General features: G+C 40.1%; 1 protein-coding gene across 3 annotated transcripts in view; it reads right to left on the bottom strand.

The window, feature by feature from the left end:
• The window catches only part of GPBP1L1 (GC-rich promoter binding protein 1 like 1), a 61,105-nt gene that overhangs the window by 19,751 nt on the left and 19,029 nt on the right, over nt 1-22,325 (bottom strand). For all 3 annotated transcript variants that reach the window (XM_045997436.1, XM_045997440.1, XM_045997430.1), the window contains exons 2-5: nt 12,774-13,799; nt 12,092-12,206; nt 8,600-8,729; nt 7,966-8,252 (exon numbers count right to left, since the gene is read on the bottom strand). In XM_045997436.1, the coding sequence (XP_045853392.1) occupies nt 7,966-8,252; nt 8,600-8,729; nt 12,092-12,151 (477 nt within the window). In that variant the 5' untranslated portion in view covers nt 12,152-12,206; nt 12,774-13,799. The remainder of the gene's footprint in view (nt 1-7,965; nt 8,253-8,599; nt 8,730-12,091; nt 12,207-12,773; nt 13,800-22,325) is intronic.

The raw sequence follows: 22,325 nt of genomic DNA, 5'->3' as shown, positions 1-22,325 counted from the left end.
AAAAAAAGATTTTACTTATTATTTCTTTGAGAGAGAGAGAAAGAGGGGAGGTCAAAGGGAGAAGCAGACTCCCCGCCAAGCAGGGAGCCCATTGTGGGACTCCAGGATCATAACCTGAGCTGAAGGCAGCAGCTTAACCAACTGAGTCACCCAGGCGCCCCATCAAATTTTTCATTACTTCTTTCCTGATTTCTAGCACTTTTTTCTGGTTTAGGTTGTTCTTATACCATTTTCTTAGTATCATTTAAATTTTAAAACAGTACAGTAACACTGTAGTTAAGAGTAAATTTTAAAAGATTCTTATCTGTTTTGTGGACATGCTGTACAGGTGTACTCTGCACTGTAAGGATGTTACTCTGCTCCTTATTCTCTTGATCCTTTTTTTAAAAAAATATTTTATTTATTTGACAGAGAGAGATCACAAGTAGGCAGAGAGGCAGGCAGAGAGGAGGAAGCAGGCTTCATGCCGAGCAGAGAGCCCAATGCGGGGCTCGATCCCAGAACCCTGGGATCATGATCTGAGCTGAAGGCAGAGGCTTAACCCACTGAGCCACCCAGGCGCCCCTCTTGATCCTTTATGTTCATTTACATATGATTAGTTTTTGTAAATGTGGGTCAAGACAGCTTTTCTGACATCAAGCTTTAGAGCCCTCTGTTGTGTTGTTTTCACAAAGTGTTAAAAAATATGGTGGCTTGGATTCTTTCATGCCCTGGCTACATTCCTCCCTCCCTTTTATCTCAACCTTCACTTTCCTTTGTCTCTACTGTTTCCACCTCCACAGCTCAATCTGGATCCTATTTCCAACTGTTTTGTGTTCAGTGAGGGGCTACATTCTAGAAGGGGAATACACGGGCTGGTTAATATAAACAATGATAGTACTCAGTGCCATTTACCAACTTATCGCTTCTTAGTTCCAAAGTCATCCTTTTTGCCTGCTCAGTATAAATGTGTCTGGGCACTTAACATTTTTTCCCTTGCTAGGGAAAGTTAACTTTTTTGTCAGTAGAGAGCAAGAGAAAGATTTCTGCTTCTTGTTCCAGTGCGCTTACTCAGCAGGCTCCTGCGGCACCCAGCTCCTGCTAAGCCAGGTTCTAAAGTCCACGTGAGCTTTGACTTGAGTGGTTTTGTAGCAGAGTGATATCTGAACATCTCTACCAGGTACTCAAGAGGGCAGATTTCAGCATGTTCCCTGAAAGCACCTGAGCAACTGTTCTGTCACTCAGTAAGCACCAATTAACCCCTTTTTAACAAAGTCTGGTGGTGATGGGGGAAGAGGGAGACTCTCCCTTGGGCACTCTAGCTTAGCCCTAGGGTTATTAGCTGTCCCTTATACTGGCTACTTCATATATTTTTTTAAAAATATTTTATTTATTTATTTGACAGAGAGAGAGGTCACAAGTAGGCAGAGAAGCAGGCAGCGAGAGAGGGAGAAACAGGCTCCCCACTGAGCAGAGAGCCCAATGCGGGACTCGATCCCAGGACCCTGAGATCATGACCCGAGCGGAAGGCAGAGGCTCAAACCACTGAGCCACCCAGGCGCCCCCTACTTCATATTCTTTAGTGTTCTCTTTATTACTAGCCAACCGCTCATTACCCCAATCCTGTACCTTCGTTCAAATTATTGTGTGGTTTCTCTCTTCACTGATCCAGCCAGACCCTTCTGAGCCACCCAGGTGCCCCAGAAATAATTTCACTCTGGGGTGCCTGGGTAACTCAGTTGGTTAAACATCTTATCTTCAGCTCAGATCATGATCCCAGGGTCCTGGGATCAAGTCCTGCATCTGGCATCCTGCTTAGAGGGGAGCCTGCTTCTCCCTCTCCTTCTGTCCCTCCCCCTGCTTGTGCCCTCTCACGTTCTGTCAAATAAATAAAATCTAAAAAAAAAATAAAAATAAAAACAAAAAAACCACTTTTGTACATCCTGCACAGATGTCTAGATTCTCATGTCAACATTTTACACCATTTACGGCAACATTCTCCTAAATATATTTTTTCCGGAACCATTTGCAACCTAAACCATTCATCCTTAAATACATATTTCTTTAAAAACACATTAACATAATCACAGTGTAATTGTAAAAATTAGGCAATTAAGATCAACAAATACTATCTAATCTGTTACGCTTATTCAAACTGTAACACTGATTAGTTTTATAGCAAAACAGAATTTTTAAAATGTACAGTTTTTCCCTCATCCAGTGTCCAAAGTATTGTTATGTTGCCTTTTTTTTTTGGAGAAGGCTCCATGCCCAACATGGGGCTTGAACTCATGATCTTGAGGTCAAGAGTCCCACCAACTGAGCCTTGCAAGGTCCTCCTCACAGGCTTCCTTCAGTTGTCTTATCTCTTTAGTTTTCTTTAATCTGGAATTTTTTCTTTCATGATAAAATTTTTATTTTTATTTTTTAAAAGATTTTATTTATTTGAGAGAGACACAGAGCACAACCAGGAGAGGCAGAAGCAGACTTTCTACCAAGCTCGGAGCCCAATGCAGTGCTCAATTCCAGGACCTGGAGATCATGACCTGAATCAAAGGCAGATGCTTAACCATCTTTGCCACCCAGGCGCCGCCATGACAACATTTTCAAAAAGTAGAGGCTAGTTCTTTTGAAGAATCTTTTGTAATTCTTTATAGTAGAACTCCAAGTTGAGTTTGTGTGATATTTTCTCATGGTTAGATTCAGGCTATGCATTCCTGGAAGGATTTAAAGAGATGAGGTTGCATCCTCAGTGCATCACATCAGGAGGTTTATTTTATCTATTTCTACCATGCTTGGTGATGATAATCTATTTTGAAATAAAATTTACATACAATGGTCATATACTAAGTATACAATTCCATGAATTTTGAAAAATGTTTTTAACTCAACCTCTCTAAAAACAAAATTACCTACTGCAACAGTAAAGTTCCCTCATGCCCTTTCCCAGACAATCCCCACTCCACACAGGCAATCACTGCTGTGACTTTCTTTTCCACCACAGATTATTTGCTTATTCTAGGAGAGCACATAAACAAAATCAGGCAGTATGTACCATTCTGCAATTCATTATGTTGTTTTCTTAGTCATACCTTATTAATGAATACATGTAGTCCATTTCATGATTATACCACAAGTTTTCTACTTTTTAAGATTTTATTTATATATTTGACAGAGAGAGAGAGAGAGAGATCACAAGCAGGCAGAGAGGGGGAAGCAGGCTCCCCGCTGAGCAGAGTCTGAAGCGGGGCTGGATCCCAGGACCTTGGGATCATGACCTGAACAGAAGGCAGAGGCTTATTTAACCCACTGAGCCACCCAGGCGCCCCGGAAGTTTTCTATTTTTGTGTCAAAAATATTTAAACTGTTTTCAGTTTGGGGCTTTTATGAATAAAATTATAATAAATGCCCATATACCTTTGTTTCTCTTGAGTAAACATCTAGAAGTGCTGGGTCACAGGATAGGTTTATGTTTAGTTTTCCAAAAATCTGCCACACCCTTCCCCAAAATGGTTTCTACTTCATGCTCCTACTATGTATGAGAGTTCCAAATGCTTGCAAATGTCACCAAATTTAATGTTTTCAGACTTACAAATTTTTGCCATTGTGGTGAATGGGTAGTAGTATCTCGTAATCTGAATTTCCACATTTCCCTTGTGACTAATGACACTCATCAATTTGTTCATGTGACTACTGGCCATTTATGTATCTTCCATTATGAAGAATCTGTTCAAATCTTGCTCGTTTTTTAAAAATATTGAGTTGTTGGGGTACCTGGTTGGCTCAGCTGGAAGAGCATGCAACTTGATCTGAGGGTTGTTTGAGCCTCACATCGGGTGTAGAAATTACTTAAATTAACTTTAAGATTTTTTTTTTTAAGAGAAAAGTTCGTGTGCAGGAGCCCTGCGTTGGGGTTAGAGTGGTGGGGCCCAGAGGGAGAGGGAGAGACAGTTCAAAGCAGATTCCTCACTCAGCAAAGAGCCCAACACAGGGCTCAATCTCACAACCCTAAGGTCACAACCCAAGCTATAACCAAGAGTCTCATGCTCAAGCGACTAGGCCACCCAGGCACCCCTAAATAAATAAACTTAAAAAAAAAAGAAAAGAAAAGAAAAGGAAAAAATAAAGACGGGTGCCTGGGTGGCGCAGTTGGTTAAGTGTCTGACTCTTCATTTTAGCTCAGGTCCTGATCTCAGGGTTGTGAGATTGAGCCCCAAGTTGCATCAGCTCAGCACTGGTCTGAAGTCTGCCCAAGATTCTCTCTCACTCTCCCTCTGCAGGCCCCAACTTGCTTACTCTCTCAAAGAGAGAAAGAAAAATATATATTGAGTTGTCTTTTTATTACTGAGTTATAGGAGTTATTTATATTACAGATACAAGTCCCTTTTCATAGATATGCTTTATAAATATTTTCTGTATTTTCTTTGAGTCTGTGAGATAAGATGTTCTAAATTTTGATGAAATCCAATTTATCAACGTTTTCCTGTAAAGTTATTGCTCTCTTTGTCCAAAGAAATCTTCTCCTACCCTCTAAGGCATAAAGAAATTCCCCCAAATTTTCTTCTAGAAGCTTTATAGTTTTAGACCTTACATTTGGGTCTGTAATTCCTCTTGAATTCTTTTTTTTTTTTTGTATGCTATGAGATAGGGGATATCTATCTATCTATCTATCTGTCCTCTCACTCTATATACACACAGTTATTCTAGTACCATTTGTTAAACACATTTCTTTCTCTATTGGTCTGTTTTAGTATCTGTTGAAAATCAAATGACTATATAATGTAGGTTTATTTCTGAGCTCTTTATTCTGCTCCACTATTAGTCTATCCTTATAATAATGTAACACCTTGATTATTATAGCTTTGTACTAAGTCTTCAAGTTAGAGTATAAGCCCTCCAATTCCATTCTTTCTCAAGATCACTTTGCATAGTCTAGGTTCTTTCAATAAAAAATTTTAGTTCAATAAAAATTTTAGGGGTGCCTGGGTGGGGCTGTCCTGTGCATTGTACGATGTTTAGCAACAGCCCTGATCTCTACATACTAGATGTCCATAGCACTATCTCCAGTTGTGACAACCAGAATTTCTCTAGATATTGCCAAACGTGCCTTTGGTTAGGGGGGTGCTGGATGGGCAACGGGAGCAAATTTGCTCCTGGTTGAGAACCCACCGGTCTAGTGTTAAACATATCAAATACAGATAAATGTCAAAACAATTTTAAGCAACTATAAAGAGAACTATGATATTATCTATATGAACATCAAAATGAAGGAAAATGGGGGGCGCCTGGGTGGCTCAGTGGGTTAAGGTCTCTGCCTTTCGCTCAGGTCATGATCCCAGGGTCCTGGGATCGAGCCCCGCGTCGGGCTCTCTGCTTGGCAGGGAGCCTGCTTCCTCCTCTCTCTCTCTCTCTGCCTGCCTCGCTCCCTACTTGTGATCTCTATCTGTCGGGTAAGTAAATAAAATCTAAAAAAAAAAAAAAAGAAGGAAAATGGTATTAGTGTAGAGTGTTTATGGATACATACGTGTAGCGAAAGTTTACCAAAAACATGATAAAGTACAGAAGTCAAGATGGCGATCACCTCTGGGGTGGGGGAAGGGTAGTGAGGATAGTAGGATTAGGGAAGCTTTAATTTGATGATGTGCATACTTGATTACTCTTCTCCTTTATGTACATTTTTATGTTTCTCCCTTTATATATATGTTCTTCCTTTTATGTACATACCTTTATGTACACTTAAGATATTTTAAAACATAAATGCAGTATTAATTTGCCCTTACTGACCTGGCTCAGGTTTGACTGACAGCAAACTTCCACTTAAATCACTCAGCAGGCATAGATAGTGCTACTTTAACACTTTTTTTTTTCCTGTTGTTGATTTATTTCCCACTGGGAATGCCACAGAATTGATAACAGGCCTTCTTATCAAATTCTGCCAATCAAAGGTGCCTGGGTGGTTCAGTGGGTTAAAGCCTCTGCCTTCAGCTCAGGTCATGATCTTAGGGTTCTAGGACTGAGCCCCACATCAGGCTCTCTGCTCCACAGGGAGCCTGCTCCCCCCCCAACCCTCCACCTCTCTGCCTACTTGTGATCTCTGTCTGTCAAATAAATAAAATCTTTAAAAAACAAAACAAAAATCAACAAATTCTGCCAATCAGTAGTATAGAACCTATTCAAAAGGAACTCTTAAAAAAAAAAAAGCAACTTTCACTTTACCCCACACTACTTCTTATTTCCAGCAAATAAGCAAATAAAATTCTACCAAAATGTAAGAAACCAAAACTAATAGAGAGACCCAAATAAACTTTATGCTCAGCTGGCTCTGGTCACAATGTAAAATATGTACTTTTAGATAAATATTCATACCATATATAAATTACCATTACAGTGGGTTAACTTCCTTAGGTGGAATAAAATACAAAAAAAAACTCCTAGGAATATAATTAAACTTTTTTGTTGTTGCTGGTTTGATGGAGGATTTTAACCAAGTTCTGAAAGCACGATGAGCAACAGAGATTTTGTTAACTATTCCCACTGCTCTTCCTTAAATGTACGAAGTTTACTGAATAATGGAAGTTATAATTTAGTGTCATAGTAAGTTTTGGACCACTGGTATTTGGAACATTCTGGACAATATTCATTATGTCAGGGCAATATAAACATTTCCACAAATAAAGTTCTGAAGGATAGGTGCCTGGAGGTTAGGTATTCACATTAAAAAATAACATTTAGGGGGGCGCCTGGGTGGCTCAGTGGGTTAAAGCCTCTGCCTTTGGCTCAGGTCATGATCTCAGGGTCCTGGGATTGAGCCCCGCATCGGGCTCTCTGCTTTGCAGGGAAGCCTGCTTCCTCCTCTCTCTCTGCCTGCCTCTCTGCCTAATAAATAAAATATTAAAAATAATAATAATAACATTTAGGGAAGCCTGGGTGGCTCAGTTGTTGAGTGTCTGCCTTTGTTTGGCTCAGGTCACGATCCCAGGGTCCTGGGATTAAGCCCTGTATCGGGCTCCCTGCTCGGAGGGAAGCCTGCTTCTCCCTCTCCCACTCCCCCTGCTTGTGTTCCCCCTCTCTCTTTGTCTCTGGCAAATAAATAAAATCTTTAAAAACAAAAACAAAAAACAAACATTTAAAGGATTCCAGAACATTTACTAGACTTTGGAAAAGAGGAGCTGATGACTAAATTTGACTCTTATTCAGTTGGCTTCATTAATATATTAAAATGGCCATCCCAGAAGTGATTGGCTAATTTAATGTGCCACTTTAAAAAGTAACTAGAGGGGTGCCTGGGTGGCTCAGTGGGTTAAGCCTCCGGCCTTCAGCTCAGATCATGATCTCAGGGTCCTAGGATCAGGCCCATACTGGGGTCCCTGCTCAGTGGAAAGCCTGCTTCTCCCTCTCCCAGTCCCCACTTCTGCTCCCTCTCTCGCTGTGTCTTTTTCTGTCAAATAAATAAAATCTAAAATAAATAAATAAATAAAATACAGAAAACTTTTTTTAAGGTGCACTAAAAACTCTACTTTCAGAAGCCAAAAGTCATATAATTCAATACACAATGGCAAAGTTTTACTGTATACACAGGCACTCCCAACTGCATATTTGTAACATCACAACTACTTTATGTAAGAGGAAAGTCAAGAGGAAAAAACCTCTTATGGTAGTTAGAGAAAGTCAACATGGAAGACCATATTTTTACATAACCTGAACACTGAATTATGAATGCTGAACCTTATAAAACTTAAAGGAAATGAATTTTCTGAGGTTTCAAAAGCATAAAGATGAAAAACATGAAGATTTGCTAAAAATTACATAAGAACTTTTGTCATCACCTTTATACTAATCAACTTTTTCCCCTCTAAAAGCAATAAAAATCTAAACTTAGGGACTTCCTTTTTAGTAATTTCTTCAACTTTCTCATTATTAACAGGTCTTCTATTTATGGCATTATTTGTTTAGGTTTTAACCACACATTTAAACCTTGATACTTACAAAGTCTTCCTCTTCAAATTGTAATTTTTCCACCTTGTCTTCTTTCTTTTCTTCCCTAATCTCTGTAGGTGGCTTTTCTTGAAAGGCACAGCCTTTCCGGGAATGGAAGCTGCCATTCCAGTGGCGATGGTTCCCTGTGCCACCCCCACTACGCTGGCTCATGCCATCATGACCTCGGGAAGAGCCATGCCAACCAGACAGGTTCCCTGTGATTCCAGCATATGCTCCCTTAGAGACACCAGAGTCCACAGAGTCATGGCGAAACAGGGAAGGCTGGTGCCAGGAATCTAGAATAGTAAGGACAGATAACACATTAGATTTTTTGCTTCCTGATTTGATTTGTAGTACTTCCAAAAGCCCTTCAGGGGACCTTTTTTTAAAAATAAAAGATTAAGTCCACAAAATTATCTTTTCCTTTTAATGTAATTTCTATATGAGATCTTCAATTGAGTAAGTGACACATGAGAACACAAGAATGTTAGAAAGCCAATGTAACTGAATAACGACAACTGAAGATCTAACTGGGAAATGTGTTTAAAAAACAGCCTATCAAGGTCATGGACATGTAGCCTCTATGTGGGCTTGTCCTAACTGAGTAGCTTAAATATAGTCATGGAAGCTGGGCATGGCTCACCTCCTGCAGTTCGTAGAGGTCCATTGTTAAAAAAGCCATCAGAGGAATTATGTCGACGACGGCTTACTCCAAACCTACGGTCTCCTCGGGGTAGGTGCTCTCCGTGTTTTTCGAAGGTGGCTGTAGGTGACTAAGATGATCAAATATAGAGAAGCAAACAGATTAAGAAGATAACAATTTCTTCAATTATTTGCATCAGAGAGGGTAAAAAAAAAAAGCTCTGTCAATATCCATTAAAATAAGCTCTCAAGGGGCGCCTGGGTGGCTCAGTGGGTTAAAGCCTCTGCCTTTGGCTCAGGTCATGATCTCAGGGTCCTGGGATCAAGCCCCACATTGGGCTCTCTCCTCAACAGGGAGCCTGCTTCCTCCTCTCTCTCTCTGCCTGCCTCTCTGCCTACTTGTGATCTCTGTCTGTCAAATAAATAATAAATAAAATCTTAAAAAAAAATAAAATAAGCTCTCAAATTTTACACATATGATATGAGGTTAATCTTATAACAGGAAAGGAAAAGCAACATGCTTGGTTAAAAAAAATTCTAAACAACTTTATTATTCTGCAACTGGGGGGAGAGAAATGGTTTAAATACCACAGCACTTTGGCGAGTAACAACTACATGGTTTTTATAGTTTTATAAAACACCTATTTCTATGGGGTGCCTGGGTGGCTCAGTGGGTTAAGCCTCTGCCTTCCGCTCAGGTCATGATCTTGGGGTCCTGGGATGGAGTTGCGCACTGGGCACTCTGCTCAGCGGGGAGCCTGCTTCCCCTTGCCCATGCCTGTTGCTCTGCCTACTTGTGCTCTCTCTCACTCTATCCAATAAATAAATAAAATCTTAAAAACAAAAACCGAACACTTACTTCTAAAAATTACTTAATATCCATCATAACAGTATTATAATTTGGCATCAGCTTCATTTTACTCATTTACACATGAGGAAAGAGGTCAGGGAAAATAAGTCTTTAAGGTTATACAATGAAAAGGAAGCAGTTTTAGACGAACTTTCATTTACCTCCCTATTCCAAATAATTTTATTCTAGAACATTCTTTTTACTAAATTTTAAAATTTTATTATTTTTAGAGCATTCTTTAATTTCAAAAGAGACCAAAACTCCTAAAAGGTATGAAAAATATGGATATAACTGACAAAGGTGCAGAGGAAAACTACAAGTCGAGGCATAGACATCTTTGCATCTATTTTCTTAGTTTTATAGTTTTTAACTCTTTAATTTAGGTTATGATCCGCTTCAGGTTTATTTGTGTGTGGTATGAAGTAAAGGCTGAAGTCAAGGTTCTCACTTTGTATCTATCTATCTCCAGTTCTAGAACCATTTGCTAAAAAGAGTATCACTTCCACATTAAATTACCTTGGCACTTTAGTAAAAAATCTATGTACAGAACTATTTTTGAATTCTCTATTCTATTCCATTGCTTTCTGTCTATCCTTATCCCAACACTGCAGAACTTTGTTTACTGCAGCTTTATTGGAAATAGTGAAATCTCATTTCCCAATCCTTTTTCCTCTACTTCACTGTGCTAGATTATTCGTTGTAAATAATAACGCTTTCCTGGGTCCCACAACTAATCCCTCAGGCCCACCATCACCCAAGCTTTGGGTCAGATTATGTCAATTAAGAGATCTTGGGAATCTCCAAAGGACAACTCAAAATGAAGTTTAGAGCAAAATGTTGTGGGTCCAAATAGATCAGGAACATCTGCCCCCAAATTCCCATTTAAAAACAAGGAAAAGGGGGCGCCTGGGTGGCTCAGTGGGTTAAGCCGCTGCCTTCAGCTCAGGTCATGATCTCAGGGTCCTGGGATCGAGTCCTGCATCTGACTCTGCTCAGCAGGGAGCCTGCTTCCCTCTCTCTCTCTCTGCCTGCCTCTCTGTCTACTTGTGATCTCTGTCAGATAAATAAATAAAATCTTAAAAACAAGGAAAGGGCAAGGGTCTCAGTCAGTTGGGAGTCTGACTCCTGATTTTGGCTTGGGTGGTGATCTCAGTCATGAGAGAGAGGCCTGTGTTTGAGATTCTATCCTTCTACCTTTGCCTCAACCCCCACTCTGAAGTGGGGGCACTCTCTATGAAATAAATTAATTCTTAAAAACAAAACAAACAGAAAACAAGGGAGGGCGCCTGGGTGGCTTAGGCGGTTAAGTGTGTAACTCTTGATTTCAGCTTGGGTCATGAACTTTAGGTTCTGGGATTGAGTCCTGTATCTGGCTCCATGCTCAGTGTAGGGTCTATTTGGGATTCTCTTTCCCCCCTCTCACTCTGCCCCTTGCCCACTTGTGTTCTTTCTCTAAAATAAATAAATTTTTTAAAAAATAAGGGAAGACAGGCTTTTTCTTTTTTTTTTTGAGATTACACAGCAATGTGTCCCTCCTCTATTAGTTGGCAAAATGGGAAGCATTTTTAAGCTTATTAGCTTCCCAAAGGTTTCTTTACCAATAATTGAGGCTGTTCTTTTTTTTTATTTAAGATTTTATTTATTTATTAGAGAGAGAGAGAGCACAGCAGGGGGAGAAGAGGCAGTGGGAGAAGCAAGCTCCCCGCTGAGCAGGGAGCAAGATGTGGGGCTTGATCCAAGGACCCTGGGATCATGACCCAAGCCAAAGGCAGACACTTAACCGACTGAACCACCCAGGTGCCCCAATAATTGAGGCCGTTCTTCTGTGCACTGTGAGTACAACTAATCCATTCGGGCCTACTTCACTCTATATGAGCTGGCTGTTTTTACTTGTCTTTATTCCTAATGTAACATACAGTTTCCCCTGAAATCATTAAGTAAATTATCACCCCTAAAACAGAATAGCTAGGATTTAATCTGAGATCCATGTAGTCAATGTCTCTCCCTTTTCATCCTCCTCATCTACTACTACAGACAAATGTACATTTACACCAAAGGTTCATTTCCCCAAAAAACCATTTCGCATTTACCTCCGCCCCTCTACACCTAAATAATAGATAAGCAGATATGTTTTGGTTCCAAAGTGTAGTTAATCCAGGAAATCTTTTTTAAAATAAAGATTTTATTTATTTATTTGAGAGAGAGAGAACAAGCATGAGTAAGGTGGGGGAGGGGAGGAAGAGGCAGAGGGAGAAGCAAACTCCTCACTAAGCAGGGAGTCCTACATAGGCCCCGAGCCCAGGACCCAAGATCATGACCTGAGATGAATACAGACACTTAACCAACTAAGCCACCTAGGCGCTCCTAATCCAGGAAGTCTTAAGTGTGCCACATGAGAAAAGCTTAGCATATAATGAAATAAGGGGAGGAGGAGATACCTGGCAATGGCAGGGTCCACAGTAACTTAACTGTGTATTTATATCCTATGAAAAGATATATAATACGTCTATGAAAACATACGTTAAACCCTCAGGCAAGACCGAATACACAAAAACATCTAGACTGTAAAACAGAGGCCATCAATAAGTTGGGGATAAAAAGAACTGGTATTTGGAAGGTTACTACAGGAATGAAGAACAGTACCTTAGCTGACTGTGGTGTTGAGAAATTTAGCCAAGCAGGAACAAAGTCATGCTGCGCCATTTAGGTCCAGTGTCTCTTTTCAGCAAGGTGAGGCATCCAACCTCATGGCCAGGATCTGAAAATGAGAAAACTCAAATCAGATATACTTGCAGGGACCTGATACCAATGTACAAGAGAGTCTGTGATTACTCTAAGATTCCCTCTTTACAGAAAGACCTGCTGTCTCTGAGGCTCTCTAAGACTACTTATCTGGCTCCATAACCTCAAAGAAGTTCTAAACAAAAGCAACAGTCTATGAATAATGACTATGAAAAACACTTAAACAGAAAAATATGACACAGACCTGGAAGGTTATATGAAGACTAATGAATTCTTGAGTTTTAACAGAAGAACCTTAAGAATAAACACCTACTCAAAGCTACTGATACTTATGAAGAGATTAATATGCTTCAGGTACTCTGGTAATTCGTGGCAAAAGCAGCAGAGAAGATACAATTCCTCAAGATTTATTCTTTTAATTCCCTCAAATACCCACTAGCACCAGTTTTCCCAGGAGATCCACTGGTGTCTCCCACTACCCCACTAAAGCTCTTCAAAATTAAATACACCAGAAAACAGTAGCTATTTTCCAAGATACATATACATAGTCTTCTTCTGAAGTTAGACATAAGAGAATATTTACCCCAGAGTGTAACCTCTGTGGTCCTGTTTCCCGAACTCCTTGAGTCTGCCAGCTGGATTTCCTACGAGGTTCTCTTGTTAAAGGGGTGCTTAAATAGGCTGGCCAGCAGCACGCCTTGTGATAAAGCACAAGGAAGCCAGGCTCTGTCTGTATCACTCTTTCAAGTCCCCTCAATTGCTCATCCTAAACTATCTAGTTCCTGACACGTTTCCAAAAAGGGGAAGGGGAAAGGGGAAGGGGAAGGGGAACATAAAAAGTATTAGTTACATTTAAAAAATGGGGGGAAGGGGAAAGAGCTATGTCTATGTTCACCTCATTCAACTTCCTTGAGTGATGGCACTATGATGCTGCTTAAATAGATAATACATGGACATTTGCACATTGAGTGCAAACACTGTTCATAACAAGGTCATAACTGGAAAGAGGTAAACTCATGTGTGGGCAAATAATGCCATCAAAGCCACAGATCAAAAATATAACATTAAAGAGCAATAAAAGACCTTCTGAGCAGTCAATTCCAGTGGCAAAACATCCACATAACAAAGTCCTTAATTTATAAATCTCATTATTCCTACAGAGCTGCTAAAAAGTGTGTGGATATATATTTATATCTGTTTTATTCTTCAAAATCTAAGGGACATAGGAAATCTTGTTTGTTTTTAATCAGACAGGAACTTAATACGTTTTCCTTTAAAGAATAGCAGCTTTCAAGGCAAATTTCTTGGGTTATACAAAGCTCCCAAATGTATCTTCTATTTCTTTGGTTTTCACTATTTAAATTCACAGCAAAATTAAAACAAGTAGAAATAAAGAAGTTAAGGAGTAGTCAAGGAGTAAACAGTTCCAAAGTGAGGTCTTCTTCTCTTCAGTCTTCTCTATTTGACTTGTTCCGCCTCTTCCTGAAGACTGAATTGAGCTGGAAGGTGATACGAGGAGTCTTCTACTGCTTTAGTAGAGTAGTCGTTTATTATTTTGGATCCATTTCCATCATTATTCAGTCATTTAAAAGGCCACAGTAAACTATCACTATAAATAAAAAAGCAAAATAGCACAGTATTACAAGAAGCAAAATTATTGTTACACAGAATTGCTAAAGTGGGATACAAATTATCAGTCAATAAAAGGTACTACTTATCAAAATTTTAAGACCAACTTAGACATCAATTTAATGTGTCACCATCTATAATGACAACATAATTAGCTGTAATTATTTTAAGGCTTTTTAATGGGTTTTAGACAAGTCACCTGAACTGAGTTTGTTTTATATAACCTCATCTGTTATTAGCTACCAAAGGTAATTCAGAAATGCAAATTAATGAATGTGTTAGATCTACATTTTCTCTCATACACGGGAATAACTTACTCTAAGTAATCACACAGACATATAACTTGCTTATTACCATAGTCATCAACTAATACCACCATAGCTGGATCTTTTTTTTTTAAATATTTATTTATTTATTTTGACAGAGAGGGAGTGTGAGGATACAAGTAGGGAGTGTGGCAGGCAGAGGGAGATAGAGAAGGCAGCTCCCTGCTGAGCAAGGAGCCCAATGCAGTACCTGATCCCAGGACCTTGGGATCATGACCTGGGCGAAAGGCAGACGCTTCATAGACTAAGCCACGGAGGCGTCTCACAACTAGATCTTTAAAAACAAGTCATTTGTTATAGCATTCCTTCCTCTTCAGATACCTAGTTATCAATGCAGACTTAAGCTCTTAGGCTCTGACTTAAGATATGCTGTAAGAGATGACATAAATATTTCTTTGGCAAATTCCCAACATTCTTCTATGAACTAGAAAGTTTTTTGATGTAAGAGGCTTGCATCTGTAGGCAATCCTGGTCTACACTGGTAAAGTCTAGTTTGGAGGATATTTCTCAAGTTTACAAGAATAAGAAATACCAAATTTGGACGGTAAATACCTCTGTGGGGAAATGAAAGGAAAGGAAATAAAAGAGGTATTGGGTGGCTTCAACTGCATCTGTAATGTCTTCTTTCTTTTGTTTTATTTTGGTTTTTAGATTTTGTCAGAGAGTATGAGAGAGAGTGAGCATACGTGCACAGGAAGAGGGAGCAGCAGAGGGAGAGGGAGAAGCAGGCTCCCCACTGAGCAAGAAGCCCAATGCCTTACTCAATCCCAGGACCTTGGGATCATGACCTGAGCCAAAGGCAGACATTTAACCAACTGAGCCATCGAGGCATCCCTGTAGTGCATTACTTCTGAAGGTAAGTGATAAATACATGACTATTTACTTGCTGTCTATACCTTTTTAAACATTTACCAGTTTATTAAAGAATATGATAAAGGATATTAATCAACAGCCAGATTTAAGAGATACATTGGGTGAGGTGAGAAAAGTGTGCATAGCTTCTGAGCTCTCTCCAGGTACCATCACTCTCCCCAATCTCCACAAGTTCACTGGTCTCTATACTTTCTATATACTTGTAATACTTAAAAGGGTAATTAACAGAATAAGCACATAAAAAGTTAAGTAAAAGAGGGGCATCTGGGTAGCTCAGTACATTACAGCCTCTGGCTTTGGCTCAGGTCATGATCCCAGGGTTCTGGGATCGAGTCCCGCATTGGGCTCTCTGCTTGGTGGGGAGCCTGCTTCTCTACCACCAACCCCCCCGTCCCGTCTGCCTCTCTGCCTACTTGTGATCTGTCTGTCAAATAAATAAATAAAATCTTTTAAAAAAGTTAAGTAAAATATTTGCAATTTATAAGGTGAATACATATACATACATATAAATACCTATCAATCATCCAGAGTACATATATTCCTTCAGCATATATAAAAGTCATAAAAGCTGATTTTATACTAGCTAAAAGTCTCTGTTCCAAAGAATAAAACAGTCTATGTTCTGTAACCATACTGTATTAAACTTAGAAAATGACTCTTCTCTTGCAGTACCCACTCTCCTCCTCCATCCCGAAGAGATTCTGTCCAAAGCCATTAGGTGGGGCCAAACAAGGTTAAGATCTATGGGCAGCAGAGGCACAGAGCAGGGTGCTGAGGCCTAATCAGGATGTGAAGTGTGTCCATGCAGGATGAAGGATAGGGAAATGTGTGTATGGCAGGAGACCACTGCAGGATGTCAAAGTCCATTAAGAAACATAAGGTGAGGGGCACCTGGGTGGCTCAGTGGGTTAAGCCTCTGCCTTCGGCTTGGGTCATGGTCCCGGGGTCCTGGGATCGAGCCCCACGTTGGGCTTTCTGCTCGGCGGGGAGCCTGCTTCCCTTCCTCTCTCTCTCTCTGCCTACTTGTGATCTCTCTCTATCAAATAAATAAATAAAATCTTAAAAAAAAAAAAAAAAAGAAACATAAGGTGAGTGTCCTATTAGGAGGGCAGTCCAACTCAGAGTGCAGGAGCCAGAGTAGAATGAGGAAGACTCCTGGCAGAGGGACAAGGCCAAGCAAGAAGTTGAGGGCTTCCATGCAGCAAGGTGCTTTATATAGGTATTGCAACTTGGGTGCAGTAAGGAAGGAATTCATGTAAGGGAAGAAGAGGTAATTGGAATTTAGCTACATACTGGGTATTGATCAAAACTTACTGTGGGAGAAAGGATGTCCCGATAAAGAAACTTTCAATACACTTAAGGAGAATTACAAAAAAATACTACAAATAAATCTGCAATATAATAGGGTGGAACAGTACTTAATGGAAAATAAGCTTTAAGACCACTTTAAAAAAAAAAAAAAAGATTAAAAGAGGCGGCTGAGTGGCTGAATCAGTGAAGCTTTCCACTCTTGATTTTGGCTCAGGTCATCTCTCTCCCTCTCTCAAAAAACAAAAACAAAGGCAAAAAACACAAGAAAAATAAAAACCCAAACCAAACCAAACAACCCCCCTAGAAAACCTCAAAAGCCAGAAAGAAGCTGAAAAAAAAAAAAGTCAGAAATAATGGAGATAATTTTAAAAATTTATAATTAATTAAAAGATTAGTAAGAGACAAACTGGTAGAACTGCTTAGGGGAAAAGATACAAATAAAAAAGACATCATGAAAAAGAGGACATAAACAACAGATTAAGAAATATTATGAGTAGGGGCGCCTGGGTGGCTCAGTGGTTAAAGCCTCTGCCTTCAGCTCAGGTCATGATCTCAGGGTCCTGAGATCGAGCCCCGCATCGGGCTCTCTGCTTCCACCCACCCCCCCGCTTGCTTCTCTGCCTACTTGTGATCTTTGTCTGTCAAATAAATAAATAAAATCTTAAAAAAAAAAAAAAGAAATACTATGAGCAAAACATTATCATTAGCAATTTACATGCTAATAAATTTGAAAATCTTAAACTACATAATTTCTATTACTTGGCAAATCTGTCACAGCAGAAAACTTGACTAGACCTGTATATGTTGTTATATAGCAAAGACACTTAAATGTGAATCAGAAAACTCTCCTTTTCAAAAAGGTTCCAGGTGAAGAAGAGAAGCTGAATCTCTGCCTGTAATTTGCTCTTGGTTAGCAAAGAGGTGCTTCGTTAGTGAACTGGGACGGGGAGGTTAACACTTTGGCCCAGACTTAAAGAAAAACAAGTGTGCACAAAAGGAACAGCTAATTCAAGTATGACCTCCTGAAATTGGTTTCAGTGGCCCAGTCTAGAGATTTTTAAAATCAGGAGTGACTACAAGACACACTCTAGGAAAGACCAGCTTTTAATATAAATAAACTAAAAGAAACCAATTCATAGGATATTTAAGAAGAAAAATAAACAGAACTTCATAACTGATGGGATATGGAGATGGATATAAAGGAGAAATATAGGCTCATTTCTAGCTTGTGCAACTACATAAATGACCATCATATCATTCACTAATATAGTGAGTAAAAGCTGACTGGTTGCTGTTCCTTCAGCGTAACTCAAGTTGTTTTGTTTTCTTTTTTAATCTTTTTTAAAGATTTTATTTTTTTATTTTTTATTTTTTTAAGATTTTATTTATTTATTTGACACAGAGAGATCACAAGTAGATAGAGAGGCAGGCAGAGAAAGAGAGAGGGAAGCAGGCTCCCTGCTGAGCAGAGAGCCTGATGCGGGACTCGATCCCAGGACCCCGAGATCATGACCTGAGCCAAAGGCAGCGGCTTAACCCACTGAGCCACCCAGGCACCCCTAAAGATTTTATTTTTAAGTAATCCCTACACCCCATGTGAGGCTCACACCCACAACACTGAGACCAAGAGTCACATGTTCCACCAACCAAGTCAGCCAGAAACCCCTAGAATTTTTTTTTTTTTAAATGTTACGTCTATATCTATAACTCCCAGTAATAAATACATGATAACAATATCCACATAACAGGTTTTTATGAACAAGACATAACTGCTGGATGATTTTTGTCTTAAGAATCTTGGTTTAGGGGGCACCTGGGTGGCTCAGGTCTTGATCCTGGAGTCCTAGGATTTAGTCTCACATGGGGCTCCTTGCTCAGCAGGGAGTCTGCTTCTCCCTCTGATGCTCTCTCTCTCTCAAATAAATAAAATCATTAAAAAAAAAAAAATCTTGGTTTAGGGGCACCTGGGTGGCTCAGTCAGTTGGACTTGATTCCAGTTCAGGTCATGATCTCCAGGTCCTGGAATTGAGCCCTTTGTCAAGCTCCGTGCTCAGCAGAGAGTCTGCTTGTTCCTCTCTCTACCCCCACTCCTTGTCCTCCCCCACCCCAACACACTGCTTGCTTCTCTCTCTCCAATTAAGTAAATAAAACCTTAAAAAAAATTTTTTTTTTCTTTTTTTTGGTTTAAACCACAGAGAACATGGAATTCAAGGCCAGGAGGTGAATCACCCATTAGGTTATTAAGCTTTTAGACACAAAGGAAAATACCTCAATTTTGAACATGAACAGTTCTTTTTCAACCCCCTCTAGGCATATTCCAGTCTCCCAACTGACATATACCATCTTCTCAGTCAATTCTGGAGTCAGATATCTCTAGCAGAGTCCCAGTTGAGGTAAGTATTGCAGAGGAAATATTAATTGGCAATGCTTTGCTACTGGTGTGAAAGTTGTAAAGCTGACATATATCCCATAACTACTTATCCACCATCCTGAATATACACTGACACAGGATGTAAAGTTATGTAAGAGTGTGTATACACTCAGCGTGTCTATACACGCTTGTACAGAGTATCTAGGTGGGGGAGGAGACAGATGACAGATGGGAGTGTTTAGTAAAAGGGAACAAGTAAAAGATGGAAGAGGACAAAAAAGAAATTCCTGTTCTGGAAGCAAAGACTAAGAGAAACATTACACAATACGAATAATGGTTTCATTAGGATGGTAGAACTATGGGCATTTTGTTTTATCTTCTCTATTAGTCAATGTTTCTGTAATGAAATTACTTTCTCTGCAATTTTTTGGAAAATTTTATTCTTTGGTGATGCCTTTTGGAGCTGTGGCTATCTTTCTAGGGTGACTAATGCAAGGGACTTCTGTTAAACTACTGAGAAATATGGAAAAGGGAAAATACATCACTTAGAACTTCCTTAGAACTTTAGGGGCGCCTGGGTGGCTCAGTCCATGATCCCAAGGTCCTGGGATCGAGCCCTGCATCAGGCTGCCTGCTTCTCCCTCTCCCATTCCCCCTGCTTGTGTTCTCTGTCTCTCTCCCTCAAATAAATAAAATCTTAAAAAAAAAACAACAAAACTTTAAAAAACATTGTACAAGACTAAACTGGAGGGGAGATCAACATTTTAAAAATATGTATCATATATAAAATATATATATTAATATTTTATTTAAAAATATTTTAAAGTAGGCTCCACACCCAGCATGGAGCCCAACACAGGGCTTAAACTCACAACCCTGAGATCAAGACCTGAGCTGAGGGTGCCTGGGTGGCTCGGTTGGTTAAGCATCTGCCTTTGGCTCAGATCACGATCCTGGGGTCCTGGGATCACGTCCCGTGTCAAGTTCCTTGCTCTCTCTGTCTCTCTCAAAAGTAAATAAAAGTCTAAAGTTAAAAAAAAAAAAAAAAAAAAGACCTTGGGGCGCCTGGATGGCTCAGTTGGTTAAGCAACTGCCTTCAGCTCAGGTCATGATCTTAGAGTCCTGGGATTGAGTCCTGAGCATCAGGCTCCCAGCTCCACCGAAAGTCTGCTTCTCCCTCCGACCTTCTCCCCTCTCATGCTCTCTCTCTCTCTCTCTCAAATAAATAAGTAAAAGCTCTCTGAAAGGGGGGTGGGGCGCCTGCTTCCTCCTCTCTCTCTGCCTACCTGTGATCTCTGTCAAATAAATAAAAATCTTTAAAAAAAACCCAAAAACCCCACAAAAAAAAACAACACACCTGAGCTGAGATCAAGTCACATCCTTAACCAACTTAACCAGGCACCCCTTTAAAAAAACAAAACAAAACAGAAAACACAACACACACACACACACACATATATATATACATACATATATACATTTTAAAGATTTCATCTGAGAGAGTGCATGTACCCATGAATGAGGGGGAGGGGCAGAGGGAGAAACAACTTCCCACCTAGCCAGGAGGACCCTGAGATCATGACCTGAGCTGAAGGCAGATGCTTAACTAACCAGTCACCCAGGTACCCCTAAAATATGTAATTTTATTAATTAATTTTTAAAAGATTTTATTCATTTACCTGACAGGGAGACAGAATGAGAGAGAGCATGAGTGGAGAAAGGTCAGTGGGAGAAGCAGCTCCCCGCTGAGCAGGGAGCCTAATGTGGGACCTGATCCTGGGACTCCTGGACTGCGACCCAAGCTAAAGGAAGTCGCTCAACTGAGCCACCCAGGTGCCCCTAAAATATGTAATTTTAATATGAGACATCAAGTACATGTTCTGAAGCTCAGAAAGGTCTGTCCTGGAGACAGAATTGTGGGAAGTGTCAGTCTCTGGTAGACAGTGTTTAACGTCAGAAGACAGGAGATCTAGGGAGGCTATAAACATATGAGTTTCCAAGTCCTGTCTATTCCATCCCTTAGTTTCCCTTTCTATTTATCACTCCAAGTTCCAATTACTAATAAGAAAACTGGTTTCATAGGGACTACTAGTCTCTTCCTCCCTCTGCCTCAGCTTCTACTCTTGGCTGCTAGATCTCTCTTCCTAAATCCAGGTTCAAATTATATCACAACCCTGGCTCAGAAATTTTGTCTTCCTACCAGCTACAGACAGGATTTAAGGTCCTCCATCTGAGAATCAAGAAATAAATGTTTCCCCACAAGGAATTCCCCTTCTGAAATCTTCAAGGCACTTTGTGCCTTCTAGTGCACTCAACATTTGTTCCTTCCAGAATAGTTATAAATGCTGATTTTAACTCCCAAGCAGGGCAAAAACTTACTGGCTTCTAGAATCCTGCCTTGCCCTTCTTTGAAACTCACCTAACATGGTACCTAGCAGGTGGTAAGGATTCAAAGGTTTAAGGAATTAATTTTTACAAATTACAATAAAGAGGGGATCCTGGGTGGTTCAGTCGTTAAGCATCTGCCTTTGGCTGAGGTCATGATCCTGGGGTCCTGGGATCAAGTTCCGCATCAGGTTCCCTACATGGCAGGAAGCCTGCTTCTCCCTTTCCTGCCTTTCCAGCTCCCTCTGCTTGTGTTCCCTGTCCCTTTCAAAAAAAAAAAAAAAAAATTACAATAGGGGTGCCTGGGTGGCTCAGAAGTTTAAGCATCTGCCTTCAGGTCAGGTCATGACCTCAGGGTCCTGGGATGGAGTCCCACATTGGGCTCCCTGCTCAGTAGGGAGCCTGCTTCTCCCTCTGCCTCTACCTCTCATGAATAAGTAAATAAAATCTTAAAAAAATTACAATAAAGCAAGGATGCAGAAAACTGGAACCCTCATACACTGTTGGCAGAAGAAGAAAATTGTCTAACTGCTGAAAACAACTGGCAGTTCTTCAAACAGTTAAACATGGGAGTTACCATATGAATGAACATTTCCACTACTTGGTATATTTCCAAGAGAAATGAAAGCATATATCTACACAACTTCTAAGTGAATGTTCACAGCAGTTTTACTTATAACAGTGACAAAGAAAGAAACCAAATGTCCAAACAGATGATGAATAGAGAAACAATAAGTGGTATATCCATGTAATAGACTATTACCCAGCTATAAAAAGGAATGAAGTACTGATACATGCTACCACATGGATGATGCTACCACATGAATGAACCTTGAAAACATTATGCTAAGTGAAAGAACCAAATACACAAAATGACACATATTATGATTCCATTTGTATGAAATACCCAACCCACAGAGACAGAACACAGATTAGTGGTTACCAGAGCCTGGGAGGAAGAAGTATGACTGCTTAATGCATGAGAGATTTATGTTTGGGATAATGAAAAAGTTCTGCAACTGGACAGGGGTGACAGATGCAAAAAACTGTGAATGTATTTATTGCCACCAAATTTTATACTTTAAAATGGTTACAAGAGGGACACCTGGGTGGCTCAGTCAGTTAAGCATCTGCCTTTGGCTCAGATCATGATCTCAGGGTCCTGGGCTTCAGACCTGCCATCAGGCTCTTTGCTCAGTAGGGAGCCTGCTTCTTTCTCCCTCTGCCTGCTGCTCCCCTT

The sequence above is a fragment of the Meles meles genome, chromosome 1 (genome assembly GCF_922984935.1).
Source record: "Meles meles chromosome 1, mMelMel3.1 paternal haplotype, whole genome shotgun sequence".
Taxonomy (NCBI): Eukaryota; Metazoa; Chordata; class Mammalia; order Carnivora; family Mustelidae; genus Meles; species Meles meles.
This window is presented reverse-complemented; position numbering and strand designations above follow the sequence as displayed.